The sequence below is a fragment of the Pleurodeles waltl genome, chromosome 1_1 (assembly GCF_031143425.1).
Source record: "Pleurodeles waltl isolate 20211129_DDA chromosome 1_1, aPleWal1.hap1.20221129, whole genome shotgun sequence".
Taxonomy (NCBI): Eukaryota; Metazoa; Chordata; class Amphibia; order Caudata; family Salamandridae; genus Pleurodeles; species Pleurodeles waltl.
The window spans coordinates 440462263-440476620 of NC_090436.1; the positions used below are offsets into that span (position 1 = coordinate 440462263).

Below are 14358 nucleotides of genomic sequence, written 5' to 3' on the forward strand. Positions count from 1 at the left end.
GCTTACACTACACAAAAAGTGAAAAAGATTTAAACTATATACCCATATTTTAAATTGAATATTTTTTAAAGATTAAAATATAAAAAGGATCATTACTATTATTCCTATTTTTACCAGTTTTATTTAAATAATAATTACCTTACATTCAAATATAGATATATTGTTTAAATTAACTTAGAAAATAAGTTAATTTAATTTGAAAGTAAATGGATTTTCAAATGACAGTTTAAGTGCAGTAATCCTTACATATGTGTGTATACACGTATATAAATAAGTGTGTGTATCTGTCTAAGCAGCAGTCAGTCTTCTCGCGTATAGGCCTGCATATTGCCTTCATGGCATCGGTGCATGCTGCAGCGATGTGAGTAACCTGTAAAGTCCAACACCATTTCCTCAGTACAATATTGATCAAAGCACACACAAGAGATTGGTGAAGTAAGGTTTTAATCCATGCTGCATGATGTGACCGCAATCAAACCTAATGCCTTTCAGCAAGCGCCTTGGTCTGTGACCACTTAAACAAAACAAATGACCGAGTACAGTAGCATAAACATCCATTCATATAATACCCCACATAGATTTAGATCTCCACATCCTATATAGTCCATCACTAAACCAGTGCTAAATTTGAGCCAGTGGTTTAAGTAGAGCCTACCCGCATCTAGTTTTGAGGACCAACACTTATATTTACTTATCAGACTTAAACCCAAGACAGTGAAAAACTCGCAAGAGGAGGAAGAGAAGGATGGAAATAACTTATGAAACATAGAAAGTAAGAACCTGCAAAAGTAGGATAAAGGAGCAGGGATTGTCTGGTGATACATTAGAGGCATGAGGTGGAATCAAAACTGTGAAGCCTTGGTATTTGACACCCGTTAGCAAAACTTTGACCCTATCACTTAGTCTTTTACAAATCCAGCACTGTACTAAACAGTACCATAAATGGTTGAAAAAGTGCAGGCTACTATCCAGTATGACTCAACCCTAACATGTTACAAATCACAGCCAAAGACAATTTTAACAAGCTAATTTGACTTTGGGCAACAAGAATATCAGAACTGTAAATGTTGGCCAGATTCTGAAAGCACTTCAGGACCATACCAGTGATGGGAGTTCACTATATGAATGCATTTACATAACATTTCTTTACTCCTTGAAATGGTTCCTTTTTATGCTTTTGAAAAAGGTTAATGTAGCAATACTTGTGTTAAGTCAGTGAAGGCCTGTTAACTCGTGTGATACGCATTTATTAACTAAATACTATATTACTAAACATTTGTGGGTTGTTTCAAAGAATATCTAATTTGACAAAAATGTTAACTGTTTGTGCCTTTTGTTTTCTAGATGAACTGGAGAGCTATAGAGCAGTTGTCAGCGCACCAGAGGTAAACCACGATTCCTTTTCTTCAGAGCTACTCTACTTCCAACCAGAAATCGATGTGTCTAAATTACAACATGGAATTGGCGCTTCTGCTTTGGAACCTCTAGTCACGTTAGAGCCCACTCCAACCAGTAAAGCACGTTTGGAAGAATTGAACACTACACACAATGAGAAAAATGTCACTGGACTAGATCTGCTGTCAATGGTAGATAGTGGCATTTCTGATGAAATCCAGTCATCGAGCCTTGGGAGAGGAAGTGAACCTCTGTGTGATCTTATCAGTGACACAGGAAACTTAATCCATTCAACTATAAGCCCTGATAGTAAAGAACATCCTGATGATTTCCTCCCTGGTAATGACTATTTATCTACTTTGGATTGCTTGCACAGCTCTCTCGAGCCAAAGATTGGAGGGACTATTTCAGAAAGTCAGCTGCCCAAGGCAGTAGGAGAGATGGGTTTACTAGATTTCAAGTCTTGTGAGCCATGTTCGGATGAAAATGACACATTATTGATAGAGGAGCAGTGTGTTAAAAATGCAAGTTCAGCGCCAGCAATCTTGCCCATGTCAAACTCCAGTAATAATGACCTTGGTGTGAAGTTGCATTGTGAGTCCATGAAAGCGTCTGTCCACCTAATACCGGAGGAATGCATAGAAAGTACAGATTCACAAGTTGTTAATAATAATCAAAACGTTAGTTTGGAAACTGTGTTGAGGGAGCATAAGAGTTCAGATACATTGAAGCCTGGCTCATGCCTCCAATCTGAAAATGATGTGTCGGTTGTTTTTAAAAAAGAGGCTGCTGGTGTAAGACAGGAGCATGATCAGATAGTCGAAGAACAATTAAGGGTTTCTGAAATAAAGGACAACAAAGCTGCTTTAATGGAGATATCTTCACTTCCAAGGACCTCTCCAGGGGAAGTACACAGTTCGCTTTCTTGTCTTCCGATAGCAGTTTCATTGTGTGGTTCATTATTGGCCTCCGAAGATACTGACTCTGTCATACCTCCTGAAGAAGATCATCTTGTGATTCATGATACAGCATCTGTGCATGCAGGAACAGCTAACAGTCTTTCATCTGACTGCCTATCCTATGTTGTAACTGAACATCGTAGTGAACAGGCAGAGGAGGCTGAAGAAAAAGCTGAGTCTTTACACAATGTCAATCAGATTGTTCTAAAACAGGAAGAAGATACTCACATATATGAAACTGTTGATTCTAAAACAATTGACACAGTTGCCTTGCCTCATCTTGAAGCTATTGCTGCTTTTCCAAGTGCTCCAGAAGTTGAAAACGTTCCTCCCAGGGATATCATACATCAGTTGAATGTAGACCATTGCAACGCAGTTACATTACCTATTACTGATGGTGAGAGCCGAAGTTTGACATCTGACCCAGGTAACAAGCTAATATCTGGCCAGAATGATACGCTGATGTGTGACGTATTAATCAGTGATGCAGAGCTTGATGCATTTCTAAAAGAGCAAAGTAGTTCAGTTTATAACACTAATACTTTTGAAGATGGCTTTCCAGTGCTTGATGCTGATCTCTCAGAGTTTTTGTACATTGAGGACTCTACAGGTATGGAAGAAAATACTGAAGAAGAACCTAAAGTGACAGCAGGCAGTACTGTTGATAAGCATGATCAAGCTTTAGTACTAATTGATGCTAAAATGGAAGCACAGAGCTTGCCAGAGCCATCTAACAAAGACAAAGATGTTTATCATGATACTTCAAAGCATACTTTTGAGACAACTGATGTACACATCTCTGGTGAGAACAGTTGGAGGAGCCGTGGAGGTGCCAGACCAAAACATTTGCTTGGCCTTCCTCCACAATTGGCATGTGATGGGAAACCTAGTAAGCCAATCCCTACTTGCAGTATGGAAGCTGGGGCTGAGAAGCAGCTAGTGAATAATGGAGAATCTTTGAGTGCACCTGTTGACATTGAAAATAGTTCTGATAGCGGCGCTAACTTCAATTCTTCTGGGATCGAAACCAGGTTGGGACCAGAGGAAACTCTTCAAACGGTCAACAATGAAAACTGTCATGTGGATGGAGATCTGAATTCTGTAGGACAAAAACAACCTGCGTGGGTTCCTGATTCTGAAGCACCAAATTGCATGAATTGCCAAGTCAAATTCACTTTCACAAAGAGAAGACATCATTGTCGAGCATGCGGCAAAGTAAGTGAAAAGATAATCTGATACCTGTTAAAGGTTGAATAGGATCATAATCCTGGCTACCGAAGGTGCTTCCGTTATTTTGTACTTTTCCCAGTTGATTTAGTTGTTCATGATCGCAAGGCAGATGCAGTGTAAAGAGAGCAGCACTATGTTCAGTAAATATAGATAATTACAGCTATTGAGCTAGAGACCTGTTCTTTGGCTGAAGAGATATCTACAATTTTTTTTACTTCTTTGTAATGATTTTTAATAAATGTTATGTATCTTATTGGTAGATATGAGGAACACCTGCACATTGGAAATTGTTAGGTTCAAGTTTAGGTACCTGTGTTTTAACTCATCAAACCTAGTTATGTACATCTCCTCCTCTCTGCAATAGGGTGCATGTCTGGACTATTAAAAAGTGACAGGAGCAGACCCTTTCTTGGAGTTCATGCGTTTTTGATGCTGTAGGTAGGTAAACCATCCTTAAAGTAGGATGTGGTATAGAATGTCCTTTCTTGGCTCATGAAATCCAACTTAACCAGTAAGTAGGATTTCTTACTACCATTCCACCATACCAAACAAGACAATCCAACTTTCTTCACATCAGAAATTACCACTTACGAGTATATAAGGGAATTTCCAATGCTGACCGATTAGAGGAGCAGTCTTCACAATAGTGAAAAACGACTTTGAGTTTTTCACTACCAGGACTTGTAAAACTTACAAGTATGCGTCCTGTTGTTTACTTACAAAGCACCATTCCCTGTGGGCTACCTATATAACAAAAGGGGAGTTTAAGGTTTGGCAAGTAGTTTTAAATCAAAAACAACAAGTGATGGACGGAATGCTGAACATTGTCAAACACTCACCCCCAGTCATAGATCTGGGTTTAATCCATCGTTCTTTTGCTCACCATGCCACCCCAGTTTGGGCCCAGCCATATGCAAATCAGTCTTGACCCTGTTCCTCATGGGAACAGTCCAGACCGAACTGCCAAGCCAGGTCCTCACTGGACCGGAAACAAGCATCCTGGGACCGGTTTCGGGGTTTCACCCCTCATCAGCCAGGCTAGCTTGAATCCAGTGGCATGGGAAGCACGGGACCCACGTCTGGGCATACCCTTCCCACTTAGGGCGACAAAGCAAAAACAACAAGTGATGGACGGAATGCTGAACATTGTCAAACACTCACCCCCAGTCATAGATCTGGGTTTAATCCATTGTTCTTTTGCTCACCATGCCACCCCAGTTTGGGCCCAGCCATGTGCAAATCAGTCTTGACCCTGTTCCTCATGGGAACAGTCCAGACCGAACTGCCAAGCCAGGTCCTCACTGGACCGGAAACAAGCATCCTGGGACCGGTTTCGGGGTTTCACACCTCATCAGCCAGGCTAGCTGGAATCCAGTGGCATGGGAAGCACGGGACCCCCACGTCTGGGCATACCCTTCCCACTTAGGGCGACAAAGCAAAAACAACCAGCAAAAAAACGATGGATTTAGGCCCAGATCACTGTACTGGGGGTGAATGTTTGATAATGTTCAGCATTCCGTCCATCACTTGTTGTTTTTGCTAAGTAGTTTTAAATGCCAAGCCAAAATGTCAATGAAATTGTACACACAGGCCTCCCAATGGCAGGCCTGAGACGTGGTTAAGAGACTACTTATGTGGGTGGCACAATCAGTGCTGCAGGCCCGCTAGTAGTATTTCATTTAAAGGCCCTGGGCACATATAGTGCACTTTATTAGGGACTTATAGGTAAAGTAAATATGCCAATAGGGTATGAAACAATGTTACCATGTTTAGGGGAGAGAGCCTTTAGCACTTGTCAGCTGTGGTAAAGTGTGCAGAGTCCTATAACCAGCAAAAACAAGAGCAGAAAAATGGAGAGACGCAGGCAGGCAAAAAGTTGGGGGGGAAGACCACACTAAGTCTGTCTGTTCTAACAGCTAACCCATTAAAAACTACCTCATGAGTCACTCTAGAATGACTGCTATCACTCAATGGGGTTTTGACAGTAGCATGAAGCAGTACTTTTTACCATCTTGATCCACCTTTAAACTCGGCAGGTATACAAGAGTTCTGTTTTTTTCTTTTATTTTATTCCCAACAGGGCTCAATCAGTGTCTCCTTTATTATGATGGCATTGCCCACCCTATATTACAGTCCTTAGATCTGCTGATGTCAGAAGGTTCAGCACTGTGCCTCCTATTAAGTCACTCAATTATGAACTCCTACTGGGGACCCGGAATACTTTTCGCAGACACTGTGTCCCTTTCAGGCATTTGAACCGCACATAGGTACTAGAAGGCCCTCCTTAAACCTCATAATGTATTCAGCCCAGATCGTCGGAGAGATCCTGAGTGTTAATAGATTGGCTCCATGTCTTGCATCATGTAGTGTAGGCAATTTTGCATCCATTCTCAGCATGTTCTATAACAAACTGTTTAACTCATCACTCTCTTCTATGACCTTACATGCATAGACCTGTTGCCTTTATTGGTTTCAAAAGCACTCTGTCTTCATCTGTACAGGAGCCTTCTAGAGGCATATCCTCTGACTCTTTATGTGGGGCTATCTTGATGTTTAAAGAAATCTTCACCCCCTCTTTATTTTCTTCCCCACCATGTCTGTATTTTCTGTCTCTCTATTATTCCAACAGCCTCTTCTACATTTGAGGGGCAGAAATAGGCCCTCATCACAAGTTTGGCGGGCGGCGGAAGCTGCATGCCAAACTCGTTCCACCTTCAGACTGCCTGTGTGGCCTGAACCCCGCCAGCCCTATTATGGGTTCACAGTAGGGCTGGGATGAACAGGGCCTTAACATTGACTCCGGCTCCACCCATTGCGCATTCCACTGCCCGTAATTCGTGAAAATGTGAATTTTCTCCATGCTATTATCCATAGGATAATTAGATACAGCTACAGCCAAAACAGTTGAATGGAATTACACCAAATTTGGCATCAAGCTAGATATTGGTCTAGAAAGCGTGTTTTTGTGTGTGTAAATCCGTTCAGTAGTTTTTTGAGAAGTTATGGCTCAAAATGTATGTTTATATCTCAGCAGAGCTGACAGATCTAAAGATAAGATTTGATTAGATGCCACCAAATCAACAAACATGTGGGGCCAGCCATTTTAGGAGTTGGGGACTCAGTCATCAGCTCTCGAAAAATAATTATAAAATAAATAAATAATGAGGCGCAGGAGGGCAATACCCTGCCCCCCACGCCTGGGTGGAGGGGGGAGAATACCAGAGGGACCCACGTCAAGAGCCAAATTGTTTTATTTTAGTGGATCCGCAGTAGCTGTTAAAATAATAAATTATGGCCTCCCATACTCTTTCAAAACCAGCTCCCTTAGGTGGGCCTGAGGGGATAAGGTGTTGACAAAGTGTAGATTTTTGCCGAGAAGGTATGTGCCCCCACCCCCTATTTACAATGCTCTTGGGACCCCGTCCTCTGGGGCTGACATTTATATAAATTTAGGGATGGGGGCACGCAGCCCCCCTTTCGTGAGCCTAAGAGGGGACCCAGGAATCCCGTCCCCTGGGTCTGCCATTTAAATTTTGGGAAGGGGAGTGCAACACGCCGTCCTCCCAAACTTTAGAAGGGATCCGGGGAACCCCCATCCTTTGGGGCAATGTTTGAATTTAGGGTGGGTGTCATTGGGCCCTCCTCCCCAAGCTCCACGCTGGGGCCTGTAGAGAGCATTGTCTCAGGGACCATATCCCCTGGGGCATTAGTGGTCCCTGGCTGGGAGAGTGCGGGCAGGGAATACAATTTTAATTCTGTGCCTGAACTCTCCCAGTCAAGGAACACAACTTTGCTCCTGCCTGGCAGGAGCAGTAAAATAAGCTGCTCCCTCCCAGGCAGTGGCAAAGGAATAAAGCAGTCTCCCACTGCACCCAGGATGGGTGCTGGCTGTGGACTCAGCGGGTGCATTAGGGCTCTCCTTGCAATCTTCCACCTTTTAAGGGAAAAAAAAATGTGAGCATCCACGGTAAAAGGTAAATGTCCAGCTTCCACCAGCACACACAATGGGTGCTCGCTGGGGATCTGGCAGAAAGTCTCCAGGGTCATTATAACCATTAACCCAAGACAGCTTGCCATATTTTTTTTAATCACTCAGAGCTGACGCTGGAGTGCAGGGACCCTCTTGTGGTTGGTGTTGTGGCTGCACTTTGTAGTCTCAATTTCAAAAAACTAATATATATATATGTATATATGTATATATATATATATATATATATATATATATAATGTTTTCTTTTTTCAAAAATGCGTTATTGAAATAATTTTGTGACATTTACGATTATCAATAATTGCAATGCGTGCATTTATCAAACATACATTTGATTGTAATTATTAGTGACATTTTAACAAAGCCAATAAGTTTTCTCATATATGTTGATGTACTGACCCCTTGATAAAGCCAATAAGCCCGCTGCTTTTTATATTCTGGGGTCTAACTCTTTGACAAAGCAAGTGGGTCTGTCTTACTTGAACTGATGCCCTTTATATTGTTACTTGAGAGTCAGCCGTGCATGCCCGCTATGGGTTGGGCGCAGGGTCTGGCTGCAGACCAGCCCCTTTGCCCAACCCACACTGGCTGTACGTGGCAGGGCGTGGGCATCCTCTTGGGATTGGCCCTTGAGCCTGGTCACAGGCCAAGCACTGCTCCCAACTCAACGCCATGTGCAGCAATGGACAATTTACTTTACATTAAAAAAAATATATATATGTGTTCGATGGCATGTGTAGCTGCAGATACACATGCTGTGCACATCCCGCCATCTGGTGTTGGGCTCGAAGTGTTACAAGTTGTTTTTCTTCGAAGAAGTCTTTTCGAGTCACGAGACCGAGGGACTCCTCCCATTTCGATTCCATTGCGCATGGGCGTCGACTCCATCTTAGATTGTTTTTTTTCCGCCATCGGGTTCGGACGTGTTCCTTTTCGCTCCGTGTTTCGGGTCGGAAAGTTAGTTAGAATCTCTGAAAAAAACGTCGGTATTGTTGCGTTCGGTATCGGGTTAGTTAGAACAAATCAACACCAAATTTTGAAGAGCTCCGGTGGCCCTTCGGGGTAATTTCGATCCCCCGTCGGGGCCTGGTCGGCCCGACCGCGTGCGACTTCAAGGCTGATGGAACGGACCCCGTTCCGCTTCTGTCCAAAATGCCATAACAAATATCCGTATACGGATCAACATCTGGTCTGTAACTTGTGCTTGTCCCCCCGAGCACAAGGAGGATATGTGTGAAGCCTGTCGAGTGTTTCGGTCGAGGAAGACGCTGAGAGACCGATGAGCCAGGAGATTACAAATGGCATCCACGCCGACAGGTCAACAACGGTTCGAGGAGGAAGAAGAAGCTTTCTCCATCCACGAGTCGGATTCAGAAGAACTCGACGCCGAAGAAACAACAACCGTGAGTAAGTCGTCGAAAATAAGGACTCACGAAAAGTCCACAAAAGCCCAGGGGACGCCACCGCCAACAGGCCATGGCTTAACCCAAAAAGTAGGTGACCGACCCAAGGCACCAAAAAAGGGCATGCTGGTGTCGAAGTCATCCGACTCCGGTCGTGATACCGCCACACAGCAACCTCGGAGCCGAGACAGCGGCTCCAAGAAACTTTGGCACAGAGACAGCGGCACCGAAGAGATTCGGCACCGAGACACCGCGCCGCAACCAAAGAAAATTTCTTCGGAGACGAAAAAGACTTCCGAAAAGGGTTCGGTCCCGAAACATCCAGCCTCGGCGCCGAAAACTAGTTTCTATACAGAGGAACAAGGGTTAACCACCCAATTACATAGATTTGGAGAGGAGCTTCAAGCTGTAGAGCCTGACTACACGCAGAGAAGGCTTCATATTCATGAAGACACAGGGAAGATAACCACTCTTCCCCCAATCAAGATTAAAAGGAAACTTGCCTTTCAACAAGGGGACAAGCAACCACAGGCAAAGGTGGCAAAGAAAACAACCCCACCACCTTCTCCACCACCATCAACACATGCATCACCAGCGACAACTCCACCACTAATGCACTCACCAGCTCATACCACAATGAGTCAGGATGATCCCGATGCATGGGACCTCTACGATGCTCCAGTGTCTGACAATAGCCCAGACTCATCCTACAAAACCGTCACCACCTGAGGACAGTACATCCTATACACAGGTGGTCGCAAGGGCAGCCGAGTTTCACAATGTCTCCTTACATTCGGAACCAATTGAGGATGACTTTCTCTTTAACACCCTATCCTCCACCCATAGCCAGTATCAAAGCCTTCCCATGCTCCCAGGAATGCTAAAACATTCAAAACAAATATTTCAGGATCCAGTTAAAGGCAGAGCCATAACTCCAAGGGTGGAGAAAAAATATAAGCCACCGCCCACCGTGTATTACAACACAACTAACACCAGACTCAGTAGTTGTGGGGGCAGCTCGTAAGAGAGCCAACTCTCATACCTCAGGCGACGCACCACCTCCAGACAAGGAGAGCCGCAAATTTGATGCTGCGGGAAAAAGGGTTGCAGCACAAGCAGCAAATCAGTGGCGTATTGCCAATTCACAAGCACTTTTGGCAAGATACGACAGGGCTCATTGGGATGAAATGCAACATTTCATCGAACACTTACCCAAGGAGTTCCAAAAAAGAGCGCAACAGGTGGTGGAAGAGGGACAAAGTATCTCAAATAATCAGATACGGTCTTCCATGGATGCAGCAGATACAGCTGCAAGGACAATAAACACTGCAGTCACAATACGAAGGCACGCATGGCTGCGCACTTCTGGCTTCAAACCGGAAATCCAGCAGGCTGTGCTCAATATGCCGTTTAATGAACAGCAATTGTTTGGGCCGGAGGTAGACACTGCCATCGAAAAACTCAAGAAGGACACCGATACAGCCAAAGCCATGGGCACACACTACTCCCCGCAAAGCAGAGGCACATTTCGGAAAACACCTTTTAGGGGAGGGTTTCGAGGTCAACCCACAGAAACCACAACCTCACAAACAAGGCCTACCTACCAGGGTCAATATCAGAGGGGAGGTTTTCGGGGGCAATTTAGAGGGGGCCAATTCCCAAAAAATCGAGGAAAATTCCAAGGCCCCAAAACCCCTCAAAATAAGCAGTGACTCACAAGTCACACATCCCCATCACATAACACCTGTGGGGGGAAGACTAAGCCACTTTTACAAACTTTGGGAGGAAATAACAACAGACACTTGGGTCTTAGCAATTATCCAGCATGGTTATTGCATAGAATTTCGCCAATTCCCTCCAAACGTCCCACCGAAAACACACAACATGTCAAAACAACATATAGATCTTCTAGGACTAGAAGTTCAAGCATTGCTACAAAAGGACGCAATAGAATTAGTACCAATTCAACAAAAAAACACAGGAGTTTACTCACTGTACTTTCTAATACCCAAAAAGGACAAAACTCTGAGACCAATACTAGATCTCAGAACACTAAATACCTACATAAAATCAGACCACTTTCACATGGTCACGTTACAAGACGTAATCCCACTGCTCAAACAGCAAGACTACATGACAACATTAGATCTAAAAGATGCGTATTTCCATATACCAATACATCCTTCACACAGGAAATACCTAAGGTTCGTATTCCAAGGAATACATTACCAATTCAAAGTGTTGCCATTCGGAATAACAACTGCGCCAAGAGTTTTTACAAAATGCCTGGCAGTAGTAGCTGCACATATCAGAAGGCAGCAAATACATGTGTTCCCGTACTTAGACGACTGGTTAATCAAAACCAACACGCTAAAACAGTGTTCACAGCACACAAAATATGTCATACAAACCCTTCACAGGCTAGGTTTCTCCATCAACTACGCGAAGTCACACCTTTTGCCGTGTCAAACGCAGCAATACTTAGGAGCGACAATCAACACAGCAAAAGGGATTGCCACTCCAAGTCCACAACGGGTTCAAACATTTCACTAAGTAATACAGGCCATGTATCCAACACAAAAGATACAAGTCAGAATGGTAATGAAACTACTAGGCATGATGTCTTCATGCATAGCCATTGTCCCAAACGCAAGATTGCACATGCGGCCCTTACAACAGTGCCTAGCATCACAATGGTCACAAGCACAGGGTCAACTTCTAGATCTGGTGTTGATAGACCGCCAAACATACATCTTGCTTCTTTGGTGGAACAGTACAAATTTAAACCGAGGGCGGCCTTTCCAAGACCCAGTGCCACAATACGTCATAACAACAGATGCTTCCATGACAGGGTGGGGAGCACACCTCAATCAACACAGTATCCAAGGACAATGGGACATACATCAGAGACAGTTTCACATAAATCACTTGGAAATGTTAGCAGTCTTTCTAGCGCTGAAAGCATTTCAACCCATAATAACCCAAAAATACATTCTTGTCAAAACAGACAACATGACAAGAATGTATTATCTAAACAAACAAGGAGGGACACACTCGACACAGTTGTGCCTCCTAACACAGAAAATATGGCATTGGGCGATTCACAACCACATTCGCCTAATAGCACAATTTATTCCAGGGATTCAGAACCAGTTGGCAGACAATCTCTCTCGAGATCACCAACAAACCCACGAGTGGGAAATTCACCCCCAAATACTAAACAATTACTTTCAAATTTGGGGGACACCTCAAATAGATCTATTTGCAACAAAGGAAAACTCCAAATGCCAAAACTTTGCATCCAGGTACCCACAAGATGAATCCCAAGGCAATGCTCTATGGATGAACTGGTCAGGGATCTTTGCATACGCTTTTCCCCCTCTCCCTCTCCTTCCATATGTAGTAAGCAGGTTGAGTCAAAACAAACTCAAACTCGTACTAATAGCACCAACATGGGCAAGGCAACCTTGGTACACGACACTACTAGACCTGTCAGTAGTACCTCATGTCAACCTACCCAACAAACCAGATCTGTTAACACAACACAAACAACAGATCAGACATCCAAATCCAGCATCTTTGAATCTAGCAATTTGGCTCCTGAAATCCTAGAATTCGGACACTTGCACCTCACACAAGAATGTATGGAGGTCATAAAACAAGCTAGGAAACCTACCACTAGACACTGCTACGCAAACAAGTGGAAAAGATTCGTGTATTACTGCCAGAATAATCAAATTCAGCCATTACACGCATCTCCAAAAGATATAGTAGGATATTTACTACATTTGCAAAAATCAAATCTAGCTTTCTCTTCCATAAAGATACATCTTACCGCAATATCAGCTTACCTACAAATTACTCATTCAACTTCACTATTTAGAATACCAGTCATTAAAGCGTTTATGGAAGGCTTAAAGAGAATCATACCACCAAGAACACCACCTGTTCCTTCATGGAACCTCAACATTGTCTTAACAAGACTCATGGGTCCACCTTTCGTGCCCATGCATTCTTGTGAAATGCAATACTTAACGTGGAAAGTTGCATTTTTGATTGCCATCACATCTCTAAGAAGAGTGAGCGAGATTCAAGCATTTACCATACAAGAACCATTTATTCAAATACATAAAAATAAAGTAGTTCTAAGAACAAATCCTAAATTTTTACCAAAGGTTATCTCACCGTTCCACTTAAATCAAACAGTAGAATTACCAGTGTTCTTCCCACAACCAGATTCTGTAGCTGAAAGAGCACTACATACATTAGACATCAAAAGAGCACTAATGTACTACATTGACAGAACAAAACTAATTAGAAAAACAAAACAACTATTTATTGCCTTTCAAAAACCTCATACAGGAAATCCAATTTCAAAACAAGGCATTGCTAGGTGGATAGTTAAGTGTATTCAAACCTGCTATCTTAAAGCAAAGAGAGAGCAGCCTATTACACCAAAGGCACACTCAACCATAAAGAAAGGGGCTACCATGGCCTTTCTAGGAAATATTCCAATGAACAAAATATGTAAGGCAGCAACATGGTCTACGCCTCATACATTTACCAAGCACTACTGTGTAGATGTGTTAACTGCACAACAAGCCACAGTAGGTCAGGCTGTACTGAGAACATTATTTCAAACTACTTCAACTCCTACAGGCTGAACCACCGCTTTTGGGGAGATAACTGCTTACTAGTCTATGCACAGCATGTGTATCTGCAGCTACACATGCCATCGAACGGAAAATGTCACTTACCCAGTGTACATCTGTTCGTGGCATGAGTCGCTGCAGATTCACATGCGCCCACCCGCCTCCCCGGGAGCCTGTAGCCGTTTAGAAGTAGATCTTGAACATTTGTACATTTTTAAATATATTACTTTAACCTTTTATTATGTACATACGTATTCATTCCATTGCATGGGCACTATTACTAACGTACACAACTCCTACCTCACCCTCTGCGGGGAAAACAATCTAAGATGGAGTCGACGCCCATGCGCAATGGAATCGAAATGGGAGGAGTCCCTTGGTCTCGTGATTCGAAAAGACTTCTTCGAAGAAAAACAACTTGTAACACTCCGAGCCCAACACCAGACGGCGGACTGTGCACAGCATGTGAATCTGCAGCGACTCATGCCACGAACAGATGTACACTGGGTAAGTGACATTTTCCATATATTTCACTACTTGTATTTCAAACCATCTCACAGCAGAATTCCTTTTATTTGTTTAGGTTTAGCCTCTGAAATCTATTGCATTTAACATAAATCTTTAAGGGGGCTTACATCCCGGCCCTTGATTTTCATTGATTCCTGTTTGCCATCTACTTTTCTTCCATTTCTATTATCCGTAGCATACTATTTCCTGTTGTTCCTTGTGTG

The 14358-nt window shown here is 43.3% G+C and overlaps 1 protein-coding gene across 2 annotated transcripts in view; it reads left to right on the plus strand.

The window, feature by feature from the left end:
- ZFYVE16 (zinc finger FYVE-type containing 16) overlaps nucleotides 1-14358 on the plus strand; it is a 429022-nt gene that overhangs the window by 62714 nt on the left and 351950 nt on the right. For both annotated transcript variants that reach the window (XM_069224433.1, XM_069224442.1), the window contains exon 3: nucleotides 1345-3569. In XM_069224433.1, coding sequence (XP_069080534.1) covers nucleotides 1345-3569 — 2225 coding nt within the window. The remainder of the gene's footprint in view (nucleotides 1-1344; nucleotides 3570-14358) is intronic.